General features: G+C 44.1%; 4 protein-coding genes across 4 annotated transcripts; 2 read left to right on the top strand and 2 right to left on the bottom strand.

Annotated features, from left to right (window-relative positions):
* Positions 1-728: 728 nt before the first annotated feature.
* On the top strand, positions 729-1,903 carry N7483_010018 (putative L-cystine transporter; the record flags this gene model as incomplete). Its single annotated transcript, XM_057093445.1, has 3 exons — positions 729-772; positions 936-1,407; positions 1,532-1,903. The coding sequence occupies 3 exons, from the start codon at positions 729-731 to the stop codon at positions 1,901-1,903; spliced, it is 888 nt and encodes a 295-aa protein (XP_056942741.1).
* A 2,850-nt stretch (positions 1,904-4,753) lies between these two features.
* N7483_010019 (putative C2H2 transcription factor) lies at positions 4,754-6,016 on the top strand (the record flags this gene model as incomplete). The annotated part of the gene is made up of 1 exon (XM_057093446.1): positions 4,754-6,016. The coding sequence occupies one exon, from the start codon at positions 4,754-4,756 to the stop codon at positions 6,014-6,016; it is 1,263 nt and encodes a 420-aa protein (XP_056942742.1).
* A 4,222-nt stretch (positions 6,017-10,238) lies between these two features.
* N7483_010020 (DUF3759 domain-containing protein) lies at positions 10,239-10,777 on the bottom strand (the record flags this gene model as incomplete). The annotated part of the gene is made up of 3 exons (XM_057093447.1): positions 10,239-10,408; positions 10,505-10,648; positions 10,762-10,777. The coding sequence occupies 3 exons, from the start codon at positions 10,775-10,777 to the stop codon at positions 10,239-10,241; spliced, it is 330 nt and encodes a 109-aa protein (XP_056942743.1).
* Positions 10,778-11,674: 897 nt separating this feature from the next.
* On the bottom strand, positions 11,675-13,436 carry N7483_010021 (uncharacterized protein; the record flags this gene model as incomplete). Its single annotated transcript, XM_057093448.1, has 3 exons — positions 11,675-11,789; positions 11,877-12,074; positions 12,151-13,436. The coding sequence occupies 3 exons, from the start codon at positions 13,434-13,436 to the stop codon at positions 11,675-11,677; spliced, it is 1,599 nt and encodes a 532-aa protein (XP_056942744.1).
* Between the last annotated feature and the right edge of the window lie 3,556 nt (positions 13,437-16,992).

Here is a 16,992-nt window from a genome sequence, read left to right on the forward strand (position 1 = left end):
CAATCCTTATCTCTGGAATGTCGGGGTTTATTGAAGGAGATCTAATGAGATCTCCCGTTCCGAGGAATGTACCATGCGATGGGATCGGCGACTCGAGAGGAATTCAAGGTGACAGGGATCTTGAATATGAGCTATCGTATTGGATCAATTGTCTTGAAAGGGTGGAAATATGTTTCAAAGAAGGATTGTATTCGTGGCGGTGAGCGTTGAAGATGTTACGCAGGCGCAGAACGCGATCGTAAACAAACGTTTTGGAATAGGGGGCAAAAAGAAAAGAGAAGATGTGAAGGGGCTCAAAAGAGAGTCACACTAGAAGAATTGGAAAACTGGCCAACAGAGACCACAGGAATTGATGGAGACTGATGATGAGGAGTCGTACAGACCGAACAACAAGACTTACGCAACGAGATCCATGTCAACTGTTTTCCTAATATGGGTTTAGCGTGCCAGCACATAACCGGGACAACCAACAAAGTTATGGAACCTCAGGAGTTGACCGCCTTCCTAATTAGGGTTATCTATTTTATCTATTTTATCGCGGGATCAAGTCATTATCGTCACATGACGGCATCAGCACGCGATTCGCATCATGGATTGTTTGAGTTGTCGCCTGGTTCCAGGGCTCTGAGGAATCTTTTCTTCTTGCCAATTGTCTTGAAACAAAAAATTTTCTTTGAAACATATTGAAGGAGCAAAAAAAGGGTGAAGGTTGTTCAAGAGCAGACCTAATGGCTTCATCTCAGCTGGAGATCTTTATTCGAGCGGTGTCCCGGTAAGTGCCGTATCTCAAATCAAGCAGATGGCTAGTCTAGACATAAAAGCTGATGATAAGGGAAACCAAAAAGTCTGTTGGGCTGGATATAGTAAGTCTCTGGAGATCCTTGCAAATCAGGCCCCTCTACATATTTCACAAAACTGACTCATCTCACAATCAGTGTGGGCTGCTGGTCTGCATCTTTCTACCCGCAGCCTATTTACAATGTTCGACGTGGTTCAGTGGCGGGATTATCGATAGATTTTCCCACCATTAATACTTTGGGCTTTCTCTGTTACAGTATCTATAACAGTGCATTCTTATATTCCCCTGTGATTCGTGCCCAATATGCGGCACGCCACCCGCTCTCAGAGGAGCCAACGGTTCGCTTCAATGACCTGGCGTTCGCGGTCCATGCGGTGATTCTGAGTCTGATTGCATATACCCAATTTTGGCCAATCATTTGGGGGCTGCAGGTCTCTCGCTTCCAGAAACTCAGTAAGCCCATTGCGGGTCTATTTTGGGGATCCATTCTGGCCCCTCTTATTGTGATTGGGGTTGTGCTGTCTCAAAGTCCGGATGGAGGTTATGACCCATCTACGTGGGCGTGGATTGATGTTGTGAGTGCTCCATACAGCTCAGATCTCTGCAAGGTGGCAGTGGACCAGTTGTCTTTTCTTTTTTTTTATTTTTTTTTTTTTTTTAGCTAACACAGGAGCTATCGGAGTTTAGATTTATGCGTTTTCATATATCAAGCTTGTTATTACGATTTTCAAGTATGTTCCGCAAGCTTGGCTAAATTATAAACGCAAATCGACATCGGGATGGAATATCAGTCAAATTTTGTTGGATTTGAGTGGGGGTGTACTATCACTAGTTCAACTAGTGTTAGACTCAAGTCTTCAGAATGACTGGGGTGGGATTACCGGAAATCCAGTTAAGCTTTTTCTGGGGAACATCACGATTATTTCCGACTTGATCTTCGTGGTTCAGCACTATATATTATACCGAGGGGCCGAGTCTAAGCCACCACCGGGAGGTCGGTACTCTAATCCCGACGTGGTCACGCCTTTGTTGGCAGATGACTCCGAGTCCCGGGCCACTGGCACACACGGTAGACATGTCAGTGCTCATGACGTGGATGTCTGAGATGATTACTACTAATGGTAGAGCTAGGATATGGTGGGGTACTAGGACTAGACAACATTTGAACCTTGGAAGCTCTCTCTGTTCTGGCGGGATCGAATCAAAGACATTGTAGATCCGGAGTCCGGGTGCACATGGACACATGTGGATTAAAATGATCAAGTTCCAGCTATTTTTGTACGGAGATATTGTACAACCATGGAGCTCAAGTTGAATATTGAATATGATTGAATGTGGTTGGTTCCTGTGGCGTTGAGACATTGGGGGCGGAAGCCTCGTAAGCACACTCAAGTTGCTAAGTCCGAATTTCTTCATCCCATTGCACGGGAAAGGAGGGGCAACTGTCAAATTGGAACATCATGATTGAACCTTGGAATGTCTTGGTCGGAGTCGGGGGGATATGAGAAAACCCGCGGACAGTGATTTGGATCAGAGAGTCCGTCGGATACGAGAATAGCCCTATAGTAGAGACGGTTTTTTACCTTTTACCTTTACGGAGTATTCCAAGGTCATCATGATTCGCAAAAATGAAACCTTATTAGACAGCACATCCAATATGTATGAGATTTATTTTTATTTTTATTTATTTTTATTTTTACCTAGGTATTATTTGTTTTCGTCATTCAGATGTCCGATTTTCGGTATCTCTAGAAGTTTAGTTAGCCGAATGCCGTGGCAAGGACCCCTTTCAAATTCCCCATCACATTTTACACATTTACAATAATTCAAGATTGGTTGAGCTACATGTACTGTAGTATGCAGCTACCTCTTGCGGCTCGGAACGCATATCATCGACACCGCTTCTCGCGTTTGGGGATGGGGAACCCCACTTTACTTTATTATAGATTATGAATGGTGGAGAGGGGCGTTAAGCACTAACTTTTTGCGAGCAGTCCAATGAACATGGATATTGATCTCTAAACAGGGATCCCGCTGGACCCACTATGGATCCCTCCCCGGTTCAAATCGTCGGTGTCGGGTTTACAGCGAGCTGAACTTCTTGACACGGTTCATTCCTGAATTTCAACTCGTCAAATCCCTGTCTTTCGAAGTAACCTGTCTTGAGCTCTTTCCCACCCCTGAGCTGGCTGATATTATTTACATATTTACTTTCCCCGTCATCACTTCGATGCTACCTTTATGTGCTGCCGTTGCGTCCAGGCGCCCAAGTTGGTTCGTCATTCGAAACTGCTTTATAATCTACGAGGATGAATAAAGTACGGGTACATACCGAGTACCAAAAAATACATAATTACTAGTCAGATTGTATCTAGTATGTATTCTAAGGTTCATAGGGTATAGGTAGCCTTGGTTTAGCCTTGGTTTAGTATTAGTTTAATATTGGTTTTAGAGGAGTTTCCAATTTCTCTTAGCGATGAATCATTTTATTTGATTAAAACTAATTTCCATTTAATCCATTTAATCCATTTAATCCATTTAATCCATTTAATCCATTTAATCCATTTAATCCATTTAATCCATTTAATCCATTTAACCCACTTCATCATTGATGACATTGTGGTAACTAGTCTAGGATTAGTCCATAATGTGGAACCCATGTACATAACCTATCGGGAATGGGTCCATTTGTACTTAAATGTTCCTAGGTACTGGATGATCTAGGGTTCATCACGCCAAACATGATTGTTTTTTTGTCTAATCCTTCGTTTCAAATGGTATTAGACTAGTAGGATGAATGGTTCAAATGCTTGGACCAAATGTTCAGACTAGTCCAAAAACTGAAAACAGTCACAAGAAATTAGATATATTAATCTAGCACTAGTCATTCAAGCAACATTTGAAAGTGAAGCACATTCAATGTTCTCACTGTGACCCGAGCGTGGCTTTGCTAGTGGATCCCTCTACCCGGCACCAATGGACAGATAAAAAACTGTACGTACCAATGATAGAAAAGCTTGAATGTTGCGACCTTCAATCTAGTATTCGTATTCTCATTATCCCTGACTCCGCTCTTTTTCGTAGAGAACATGCATATGTTCATAGATACTCCTAGTACATATCGAATACTACCTCTACTCCGTAAAACTGTTTCTTTCAGCCCCGGTACTCCTAAATTCGTTAGCCGAATTCCTTGCTCAGCCCTACTCGAGCCTACCAATAGGCTCAATGAACCCTATTCTTTGAGCTGCATTTTTATCATCTTACGTCGATCCCTTGTGCCAAAATCATGCATATGCGCCATGTCTTCGGGTCCCGTTGATCTGAATCACCATGATGGATTCCATGGGGCGGTCCCGATCTATTTTATTATTATTTAAATCTTTTTTAATTTAATTTATTTTTCTCATACTCTCCTAACTACTGCCTTTATTAGTTCAATTCCCTGCAGACTCCCCAAATCATCGACTTCTTTCTTTTCTTCCCCTCCTACTCCATTCCGATTTATTTATGGTATTACCATTTTAAATGCTACGGAACGCCTGGAATTTATTCATAAGCACTGCCTCCAACCATTCTACATCTCAGGCTCACCGTCTAAATCCAAACTTGTACCTGAATACAAGGCCAAGACCACGTTGGACCCAACTTAAACGTGCCCACCATCAAAAGCCACATTACCAAGCGCAAGGGAAAAAAACATCAAGAGAGAAAAAAAGAACATAAAAAGCTTATAACACCCCGCTTGGATCCCAGATCAGATTACTTCCTATCTCCACGTCTACCTTGAAACTTGAAACTCTTCTACCTGGTTACCTAGGTATCGGACTTGACGGAGTTAACATTGGAACGTTGTTGACTGAATCAATACTTTACCTCGCTACAAGTACAAATACTAGTACTATCTCGTCTTATTATACAACATACTTCATTCATACTTAGGTATCGTTTGATATGCGTGTGAATCACTCTCCTCCAGCTACTCTCCTAGACCTCGACCGAGAGGTTGATCCATCCGTGCTTGAAGAGTGGCACACATTCATCGGCCAAGGCGTCAACTCATCGCACAACATGCCCAGCACTGGAAAGCGGAACACCTTGAACCATCATACCAGGGGTTCAAACAGCATCATGCCCGGTGATACCGCATACGGTTTGCATCCGGATTTGGTAGGCCTGACAGAGATCCCTGTCAGCTCATCGTCATCACCGGGGCATTCTTCTGGGCTCCAGCCTTCTTTGGGCTACATGCTAGCCAATGCTGAGTCTACTGGGCCCTTCCTAGCACCAGCAGATTATTTATCAGACCCACGAGCCTCACCTGTGAGCGAAGCCATGGGTTCTCTCTACACTTGGTCTAATGCATCCGACGCAGATATGCTACGACCATCTGTGTCAGTGGATTCATCCACCTGTCCTTCCTCCTCTTCACCTTTCATGCAATCTTACTTTGCTTTTGAACCATCCCAACAACAGCATCACCATCACACGCTGGATCCTCAACTATCCGGTGCATCGGGGTATACACCACAACAGATCAATCAGTGGTGTATTGACGCTCATCCAAACGGTTCATTCCATCAAACAACGACAGCATCCTACAATACACTCCATCAACTCCCTTCCTACCCAACCCCAACCCCAGAAATGAATCAGCAACCATCTCCTTACCACCCTCTGAATGACACCATGACCACAACACCGGAGGCCTGGTTCAATCTCCACATCACCGAAATGCCAACCACACATGGAACAGGCTACCTATCTCCACCTCTCGTACCAGCCATGTCACTCAGATCACCATCACTAATGCGATCCTCACCAACACCAACTACGATCTCCGATTTCGACGGTCGAGGCCAACCATCATCACCTCCAAACCTGAACCCAGCAGATCTATCACGATACGGAATCCCAACAAGTGACGGAGCGTGGCGCTGTGCACACCCAGGCTGTACATCACAGGCAGTGTTCCGTCGTGGCTGTGATCTGCGTAAGCATTTCAATCGGCACCGGAAACACCTTTTCTGTCGTCATGAAGGATGTCCACAATCACGCCAGGGTGGATTCTCTAGTAAGAAGGATCGGGCTCGTCATGAGGCGAAACACAACCCTGGGATTGTTTGTGAGTGGGATGGATGTGGACGGGTGTTTAGTCGGGTGGATAATATGAAGGATCATGTACGGAGAATTCATCGTCGCGGGGTTAGTGGTTGATTTGATGCAATTTGGTATACTTGGATTTTTGTTTTTTTGAGAAGGATTAGCGATAAGCTTGCGTTGAATTTTCCTGTTTCTGGTTTTCTTGATTTGATTTGATTTTGTATACATATGAGATAGTGGGTTTGGCGAACTGAAACCGACAGGTTATGGGTTAGACTGGTCTTATTACTGCCAGTGAGATGCATTCGACCTTTGAAGTTGGAAACTACATGCATTTACGATATGCGAAGCTACAAATTCATGAAATGACATTTTGATCAAGCTCTCATTAAACGGTTTCTACCTTCTCCTCAAAATCTCCCCCAGTCATTATTGTGGTTATAGATACAGTGAGTCCTAGCTACCCGTGGACCTATTGCAGGCGTATGAGCCTGAGGTCAGCACCAGCCCCTCCTTGATTCAATTTACTGGAGTGACGCATCTCTTCAAGGAGAGTAAATTTCTGTTTTCTTCATTCAATCATTGTGGGGGGCATATGCAGCTTTCCGTGGGGTTCGCGGCACAACTGATCTGAATCAAGTCTTCTATATTTACATTCCCCACAGAAGATATCCGCAAAGACCAATATCTTTATTTAGATACATCAGAAAATTCCTCTAAATGGACCATTCAGCTCAGTACTAAAAACAAAGTTGCTTCAATTACCAACTAAACCATCGCATCTGATTGGAAATCACTCCGCATATTATACTATAAACAGCCCCCACGACTGGTCACTTTCTATACTGCATCTGCATCCATGGATCTGCAGAGCTATTTTTGTCTCTGACGATCATGATCTTCTTGATCTTCATGAAATGTGATCTGTATAATTCCGACCTTTGTTTGCTTTTTTGCAAACCCCAGCAACCCGGAAGAAGGACCCATCTTCGATACAACGTCACATTCCATTTGTATTTGGGCGGCGCATGGATACATATTAAATTCGGAAATCGAATGCGACCCTCACGTGGCTGAGGCTGATGCCAGTGTTTACCAATCTAATAACGAGAACCCCGGGGTTATAAATCATAACCCTTGTCTAGGTATCATTTACGAAATACTAGGAATGACTTGAATCCTGGATTCCAGGCATCATCAGGCTTGGACTCATATTGCAGGACTCCACCGGGGCACTAATTGCTAAGCTATCGATAATACGTGTTGTACGTGTACAGAGTCGGACTCGGAATTGGGGGCTAACCCGGCTGAGCCTCACCCGTTCAAGGCTTGTCATTACTTGTACCCAATATGCAAGGCTCATTACTCATGTATTTCCGATGCCCAGATGTTTGTGCCCGAAGTATTTACCTCTTGGGGCTAGATCTGATCCGAGTCCACGTACGCGGGTCTCCCAGAAATTGAGTCCGAGATGTCATGTTGAATGACATCTGTAACGTGAACGCCTATCCTAACGTAGTAATTTGTGCGATTAGATTAATTGGAGTATTCAATTTCCTCAAATTTTGATAAAATAGGTTTCGTCTCTACTCCGTACGGGTATCATTGTCACTTTTCCTTTTGGTACGTTTTACTAAACATCTGTCTTCTAAGGTTTGGTATCAGGCATCAGCACGTTTTCGTGGACCCAGTTCGTGGTACCACGTTTTCTCAATATTTGGACTTTCTTTCTTCGACCTTGGAACCTGGAATGATCTGGTAATATGATACCCCTGCCTCTCTTGGCCTCTTACCTGTGCTTTGGCCTGATAAATTCAAATTTTATGATTGGATATAGCTGTATGGTTTTCATTGGCCATACCTAGTAGCTTATTCGCAAGTATGATCAATCTGTTCACTACAAGTTGTACAGTCCATTCTAACTAGGTATAAAATATCAAAGTCACCTTGACACATTGTGCATCAATTGATTAATAACTGATAAGGTATTGGTAGCAAGTTGTACATAGTAGGTACGAGTCTGGTATGTACTATGTAGACTCAGGCTGCTATTTCTCGAAGGTTACTAGAGCATTTGAAGATAGATAGACCTCTTTTCCTACTTGGGTTGCAGTGGTTTTTCAAGTTTCCTCACCATCTGGTAGAATACCCAGATTTACCAGTTGACCAATAGACTAGATTTTTCTTTTATGCATTCCATCTAAACATCAGTATATCTCTCTTAATTCAGCTATCGCCTCACTTTACCAGTCTCTTAATTCAGGAATTGTCTCACTTTAACTACCTCTTCCCCTCCAGGTAATCATGTAGGTAACCCAATAGGTACTTATATACAAAGAGGTGTAGCTCATCACTCACCTGCATATGTTACTGACTCCGAGTCAGACTAAGCCCTGTACTTAAGTATGTGAACATCCCTGCCTGAGAGGATGTAGCCATATCTGCCCAGGTGGCCAAGCACTCACGTGATGAGGACATACATTTCCCAATTTCAAATACTCGCTGCTTAACTGACAGTGCCGCGCGAAGTGTGGCGTGAGGACTTGTCATTTGCTACTAGGCAGGTATTCAAGTGCTGTTATTGTACATAGTAGTAGTTTGGACTCCAAGGCTCCAAGGTTCAAGCTAGTACAACTCTACAAGTGTATGTAGCGGAAGTATGACAACCGAGGACCAATATCAAAAATTTGATATCGTCCTATGCTAGTACTACTAGTAGTAACCTCGGTATCTTGGAATTATGCATAAATCTGGAATGAACTACATCAAGCCGTTTCATCTGAGAACTGCGTCAATGATTTACTAGTAACCATTAGAATCTCAGAATCAGCCCTAGAGCCCCACAAAACCATTTTTCTACGCTACGCAAAAAAGCTAGACTTGACTCGGGACTATCGAATATTGAAACAAGATGGAGATATTTGTATGGCTTCGGACTGTGAAACCTCGGATAACTCCGTTGAGACTAGGCGCGGAGACTCGTTCACTAATTCCGAGTCGAAGTTTAGGTTTAGTTAATGGTTGATATAGTCTAATAACCCGAGTCAATACTAGTACTCCAAATGCATGAACAGAGTTAGTTTAACGCCCGGAATTCTAGACAGCGTTGGGCAGTTTCAGATACTGCATGTTGCGGGGTTGGGGCTCTGCTGTTGGAATTTGGACCGAAATCGAGGTAAAAGATGAGACGTTACACGGTTGGGATGAGCGTTTTTCTCTTATGTTTCTTGTTTCTTTTTTCTGTTTTTGGTATATAGTACCGTGACTTGAGCTGTTTGACTAGGTTGTTTTATGCTTAGCTGCATACACATGTGCATAACGGTGCCTCCGTGGTATCTCAAGACAGTTAGATTCAAAATTATACGCAGGCCCCGGGCTATAGTGGCAGGGATAGACTGCCTCGGTCTATATCACTCAATTCATTTTAAGGTTAAACTTGAACGAATGTCAATTGTGCTGCCTGATAATGTATTCATATCTCTATACTAGTCAACTGATCTATCTGTAGCTTTATCCTAAGTGCTCTTGTCTGGTCACTAGGTACCACCTGCCAGTGGGCAGTAGTGAAGATTATCTGACGGGGATATTGCGGCTAAGTTTGGAGACACATGTGTCACAACATAATCATCCGAGACTCAGGGTAATTCTCTTGGCGAATCTCGCTTTCGCTTATTCCCTATCTCAAGTTACTAGGATGCGTTTTTAGAGTGACGTTCCAAGGTTGATGATCGATGTTCCCTGATTCCAGCATTGTTCTAGAAGGTCTTTCCAAGGAGTATCCATGTCGAGGTTTCCTTGATGATCTTTATATCAACTTGAATCTCGGGATGCTACCTCGGCAGCATAGACAGTATAGACTAGGACCAGGAACTTGAATGAAGCATTCGAATTTTGGGAGATGAACCATGCAATCTGCGGATTGATAGTAGCAATGAAAAGATGAAACAGCCTTGGGATGAATAACAGGCATTGACAAGCAGACATCTGGAAGATTTGAATGAAATCTTGGAAATATTCTCCGTGGGTTTCACACTATCACTACAGGTTTCCGAGTATGCAGTCACCTGCAGCATTGAACTGACTAAATACATTAGATCAATTGATGATTTTCCTTGCATGCTTTTAGTATGCGCCGGCACGGCATCCCGCATACTACTAAACTATACGCATACTAGTACCTCTACGAACTCCATTCTAACATTGATGGATTCAATAATTACTACAACAGTGAAGAACTGATTTATCATGTATGTTTTCATTGATAATACGTAACCATCATACAGGCCCAGCCTATACTAGGCTCATGCTTCATTTAATTGTCATGGCTAGGTAAAATTTACCAACCGGCATCACGAGCGGAGACACCGTCAATGTGCTTGCGGGCCTCACGCTTAGCCTTCTCCTTGTCAATGAAGTCCAGACCACGGGTCTCAACCTCACGGTCGACGAAGGCGCCAGCGAAACCGGCCATGATCTCCTTGGCCTTCTCGTGGCTCTCGGGCTTGCCTATAGTAAAACAAGTAATTAGATATCTTGAAGTATTACTTTTGGAGTGCGGTAGGGGTATATGATGCTTCGAAGTGTTTGGTGCGGGGCACTTACCCTCACGCTTCTCGTGGTCCTCGTAGGCCTTAGCAGCCTCGTAGCTGGCAGCACCGGCAATCAGCTCGTGAGCGAAGCTAGCCTCGTGCTTCTTGGGGTCGGAGTTGTTCCACTCCTCGTGGTGGGAGCGCTGCTGAGAGTCGTCTAGAAGCCAAGGTTGTTAGTAAATGCTTGATGCTGGCTTGGCGGACGCCTCTTCCTCCTAGTGCATGGCATTGGACCTGCATCATAGGATATTTGATATTGTATTGACTTACCGCTGAACCAACCCATTTTGATAGATTTGTTTGTAAGAGGGGTAAATGAATTGAGGTATTGTGTTTAAATAGAAGAAAGAAAGAGCAGAGAGATCAGGGGGGCAGGGGGGGTTCATATACCTTTGAGAGTGAGAAGGTTCCACTGGGGTCTTGCTGATCATCTCCCTCTACAGGGCTATTTGGTACTCCAAGGCTGTGTTGCCCCTCTACTCTGAGCGGGGTCACGCCACTCAGCGGGTCAAACAGCTCAGGGGTGAGAGGTCATAATAATAGGAACCTTGGGAATGACGTTAACTAGTTTCAAATGGTCAGGAAAAGGCATACGAAAATAAACTAGGATTCAATATTTTGTACTATGTAAAATGACCATCAAGGTCCTTTCAAGGTTAAGTAATGCCTTGCTCTGATGCCATGCCCAGGGTGGTGCCCGTGTTTTCATGTTCCTATGGATCTTCCTCCAAGAAGATCCCCTCCAGACCAAAGATAGAACTTAACAGAACTGAAATGAAATAGATAATAACGAGTGGAACCGTTTTGAAGTGGCGGTGACAAGCACCCACAATAATCACTAGAACAGAATAACGAATGGCCCGTGTATCATCATGCTTCTAACAGGGGGGTTTTGACATGGTTGGTATCATTTGAACACAAAAGTGAACACGAGTATCAATAGTAACAAGTAAAAAAAGAACATGACGAAGACAGGTTGCTCAGAACGAATCAAAGGGAATCACAGATGGGAAATTCGTCACGCGTAATTGTCTCGAAAATAGTGGTGGACCGTCGTGTCGTGGTATGATATCATATATGCCCCTCGGTGGGTCACAGCGCTAACAAAGTCGCAGAGTCGCAGATCGCAAATCGCAAATCGCAGAATCGCAAAACCAAAAATAGGTAAAACGTAACTTGGGCTTCATCCATTCAGTCGTCGTCGACGACCTCGGGTACTGCCTACGGGACGTTGTGCAAGGACCTGGCGGAGTATCGGATCGTCTTTGCTTTTATCAACGTGATGGACTCGAACATGTCTAGAAAAGCAATCCCCAAAAATTAGCCAAGGAATTATTCCAATATGAGCTTGTACTCAAATCTCAAGCTGTTGCTCATTTACATACCGTTGAAGATTGTCTGGTCGTGGATATCTATGTTGTTGATCCGGACAGAAAGGACAGACGTAGCCAGGCGAATTATGCACTAGACCGTGTCGCATCATCTCATTTTTACGTTTAAATCCTTTCCCGCCTAAACCGCGAGCACATCCTTCTACGGGACAGAAATGTGGTCGATCTTGAGAGTGCACATTGGCATGGGAGCTGGAAAGGTATTAGGAAAAGTTTCAAAATAGAATGGGCAGAACTATCCGGGCAAAAGTCTAAGGGAAGATCTTACTTGAGTAGATATTGGGTTTGAAACGGTGCTGCAGTGCATCCCGAATGCGTACACTTGTAGGTGCCAATGCTCGAGATGCTTCCCCCATTGGGTGAAGGATGTGAGCTAAACGATGACCGATCACCACCGGCTGTAGGGGCCACAGGTTCTGTTGGAGTAGGGTAACTCGCAGTTGGGCTTTTAGCAGTCAGCGGGGACGTCTCATAAGGCGTCGCGGGCTGGTGTGTATCCGATGGTGGTGGAGGCGGAGGTGGCGGTAATGATTTAGAAGGAGGTCCAGGCGGAGGAAGAGACGGCACGGTTGACACGGCTGAAGTAGGTGTGTGCCAGAATGATGGCTGAGATGCCGGTGAAGGATTATTGGATATATCTTTCGTGCTCAATGGGGAGAAATGAGAGAACGGACTTGGCGGAATATTCTGTGGTAAAATACTAGGTAATTGGCGATCATGGGGGGAATCATTGCGGGAGGAAGCAGATAGAGGATAAGAAGAGTATGATGCAGGCGAGAAGCCATTGATCCGCGATGTGAATTCAGGTCCCAAGGTAGACTTCAACGACGGTAAGGTTTGTGTATGACAGGCACCGGGGGAAGGGCCGCCAACGGAAGATGGTGGAGATTGGAGGGATTGGAGGGAGGGCAGGGAGAGTTGAGACCTGAGTTCTGCATTTGACTTCAAGTCTTGAGGGGAGAACCCTTCTGAGGTTGAGGCTCTGCGGTGGTCGGATCCTAAAGATCCGAAAGATATGGAGGGCGGTGACGGAGCTGTAAGGGACAACAGGCGAGGACGACGAGGTGAGGAGAAAGACGGTTTGGAATCTTGGAATGGTAGAGGTGGAGGGAAGCTAGTCGGAGGGTGGATTGGTTGAGGAGGTGACTTAGGATCTTCCACCTTGACACGATCCCTCTTTGGGGAAGTGGTTATCGCAGGTAGGAGGGGAGGCTTCGACTCGAACTTCACGGGCGGATGATCCTTTGGTCTAACCTTCTCTTCCTTCTGAGCTTGCCTAGGAGATAATTCCAAAGGGTGCTTCTCAGCATGCACAGCAACTTCCGGATAGTCTGGTGCCATAAACCTCATCAGCACGCCGTCGCCGTAATGCGTTTGCATCGGGGTCTCCGTCTGGTGCAGCTTACGGGAACGATCATCCGTTCCCTTGGTGCACTCGGCCTCGTTCGAGGCGAACGGCGGTCGGTCCGCATCCAATCCATAATTGATCTTTTGAGGTTCTAGTTGAGGGGAGCGATTCATCGCATCATCCGAATCGTAGATATCGGACGTCATAGAGACAAGTGGGGGCGCATGGGCGAAGGAAGATGTGATGTGTAAGACGTCAAGAAATTGAGTGCACGTCCATGGATATTTCGGAGGAGTAAAGAAACTAGGATCATTTAGTATTTTTGCGCTTACTGAACATGTCACGATCCAATAATAGAATATGGGTTATTTTGTTTTTAAGGCATCTGGGCAGGGAAAGTAGAGAAGGTGAGGCAATCCGAAACAAGATACGCAGCCAGGTTGGCACCCAGCGGCTAGCTGGAACAGCCCAATATACTCCAATAACTCCAGGGGTGGGGCGTGTTGTTAAGTATTTCCCAGAATCTCCGTAAATAATTTTTTTGCCAAAGCAAGGAAAAGAATTCAAGGAATGAATAGGAAAGGGAAGAATGGATGCCAAAAATGAGGCTGAAAAAAAAAGAGCAAAGATCATAAAAAAGCAGGTAACTTACCGAGAACCAAAGGGGGGAAAGAGGGGGGGAAAGAAAGAATAACGGGTAGGATTGAGGCTCAACCACACGACTCCATCGGATAAGCTTAGAAAAAAGATAGAAAGGATTTCCTTAAAATGATTTGCACAGGGAAGAGGTGGAGAGAAAAATAAGAAGGGAAGAAGGGAAAAAGAGGGAGGAGAAAAAGAAAAAGGAAAAAAAAAATTAAGAGGGGGAAAAATGGTGAGAATCATCCACGTCAAAACGGCGGGGAGGAAGGAAACCACATACAGTTATGTGCGGCTCTGGAGAATGATTTATTCCCCTTGTGGAGCCCCCCGAGGCTCCAATTTCATGGAAAATTCCCCGCATACAAAAATGATCTTATTAAGAGTTATTCTAATGATTATTTGATCTAATTTTATGATTTGGAGGATTTAAAGATTTAATGGGTTAACTAAATAAGAGGGAAAGGGAAAAAGGGGGAGGGGGGGGGGAGAAAGAGGACTCGAGAGGGGAAAAGATAACCATGGAGTGATCACTGGGATGATATTTTTGATATTTTTTGGACACTTTTTTTATATTATAACCTATATTATTTTATGTATATTTATGATAATTTCTAGGATTTATTCTATTATTATCAGTTTATTATTTTCCATCCTTAATCCTCGGTTTTTTATTCCCGACTCTTACTCTCTTCCTTACTCTACTATAATATGGCTGTTTCTCTCTCTCACTCTGCTACTCTCTCCCTCTCTTATTCCCTCACCGTGAGTTACCAGTGGGCTCCACATCTATAATTATGATCTCGCTTTTATTTTTCTTATTATCTTATTTTTCTTCATGATTTCACTCTCGGAGATCTCAACCGGGGAGAAATCTAACATTATCAGTGGTGCTTATTCCCCCTCTTTTTTTTCTAATTTTTTTTATTATTATTTTTCTCTCTCTCTCCACTTTCTCCAGTCATAAGTCTCAGAGGCTGCTAAGACCTCTTCCCGGGAAAGGGAGCCTGCACGACGGACTCCACCACTCTACGGAATACACATCCTACATAATATGTACATGGTACTCCGTACATCTCTGTCAGATCTGAGGGGCTAAAATCCCCTCCCATAAACACATGAACACATGTACACCACTATCATCCGTACATCCCACAGGATTATGATTCCCTGCCAACGCACCAGATTGCGCGTTTCAGAGCCTTGTGTCGGCGCAATTCAAAAGGGAAATAACGCGGCCCGCGCCGAGATCAGTCTTCTAGCTGGGTGATTGCAAACGAGAAGCAGGTTGGGGGAGACTAATCTCTGGATGGTGTTAGTCTGACAAGTGGGGTTTCTTCACCTTTTCCCATCCCGCTTCTATTTTATTTTCCATGGTTTTATTAATTGTTTTTTTTCTTATTTAGTTTTTTCTTATTTATTTAATTTTTTTCTATCTTAATTTCCAAGATTTTAGGCATCTGCTACATTCCCGCTTTCCAAGTTCTCTTCTGTTTTTTGCCCTCAGCCTCACTTTACGTAGAGCCGCAGGGCCACACACGCAGCCTCATTCCTCCCCCTCTTTTTCTGCTTACCCACCAATCATTCACCTTACTTTGGGACTTTTCTGGCTCACGGACCCCCCCCCCCCCCCGTACTTCAGACTTCAGACTTCAGACCTCGGATATTCATCAGGCACCATAATAACTTTTTTTAAACAGAGTATAGCTATATAAATTCACGAAAATAATTATTAGAAGTAGCACTTGAATCTGTAGTGAACTGGGAATAGTAAAAAGAAATAAAAAGTACCCTAGTAAAACTAACCCCGAAACTAAACGTTCTGGGTGGTGGCGTTGACGTGATAGTCTTAGGCCACACCAATACGGAATCGATTCGTGGACCTTGCTGACCGCATAGGCCGCATAACTAACCCGCATCACCCCGCCGCATTTTAGCGTCTTCCAAGGTTGCCAATCATGCGCCCTCGGGATGCGAAATGATCTCAGATGTGGTCAAAGTACTTTCTGAAGGATCAAATGTTAGATGTAGTTTGACCATCTCATGTATATGTACCTCTGTTAGTAGGAGCAAACATATAGAAATACTGGTAGAGTGAGTTAAGATAAGAACAAACAATCTAGTACATTGGTCAAGTACATACTGATAGAACAGAAATAGCCAAAAACTCAAACCCCTTCCAGTGCTTTTTACAACTTGAACTTGCCTTGTTCCGTTGCTGCACTTGTGTTCGCTCCCAGGTACCTAGACGGGCTTGGTCGATTTTGAATCCTCGCCCAGCCTGACACCCTGCGAACCGGGCCGCAATGCCCTATTCGTACCTAATAACGGAACAACGGAAGACAAAGCATCTGGCCCAAGTACCATAGGTACTTGGAGACCTCGCACTCAATATACCCAATAATAAGACTTCTGATATAGGTAAGCCGCCCAGCCGTTCTAGAATTATTCTAGGTTGTCCTCCGTAAATCGGCTCTTTCAATGTTCTAGAATTGACAACCTCGGATGTCGCTTGGAACAAGAGCCTTCAAGTTGAAATTTAATATCCAAAAATGTGGCTAGTTTTTATCTGATCTCATTTCAGTCCAAATCCAGATAGAATCCCAATTCTCGATTACACATACAGGATTCTATTCTATAGAACCTTCAAGTTGGAATATTATACGTATTATCAACACGAGTCTTACATCATGATATCCATTGAGGGGTCAACTGGTGTATAACAATCGTATCCATGTGCAAGGATAATGCGGTCGCACAGCGATATTAGTATCACCTCCTACACGAGAATCTTGAACACTGAAGAATCGGTCCATATCATCGACTCGAAAGTATACCTGGGCTCGAAATTATGCCCAGGCAATTCGTTAGTGCCATGTTTCTCAGGCTTTCAGAACTGACACCTTAGAATAGCCCAGATTTCATCCAGGCATATTCTAATTTTCCCCAAATGATGTTTTAAAGATCAATCTATACTTTCAAAATACAAGATGAAGCATACAATGGACTTTCAGATTGAAAGGACCCAATTCACCTGGGCATCATTAAGAATGCCCACCTATGGCAGGTGACCTCGGTCCATAAGCCCGGGAGCTCCAATGCAAACAGACCAAACTACACGAC

The sequence above is a fragment of the Penicillium malachiteum genome (assembly GCF_028827825.1).
Source record: "Penicillium malachiteum strain IBT 17515 chromosome Unknown utg000005l:1.0-9002435.0:1.0-325561.0, whole genome shotgun sequence".
NCBI lineage: Eukaryota > Fungi > Ascomycota > Eurotiomycetes > Eurotiales > Aspergillaceae > Penicillium > Penicillium malachiteum.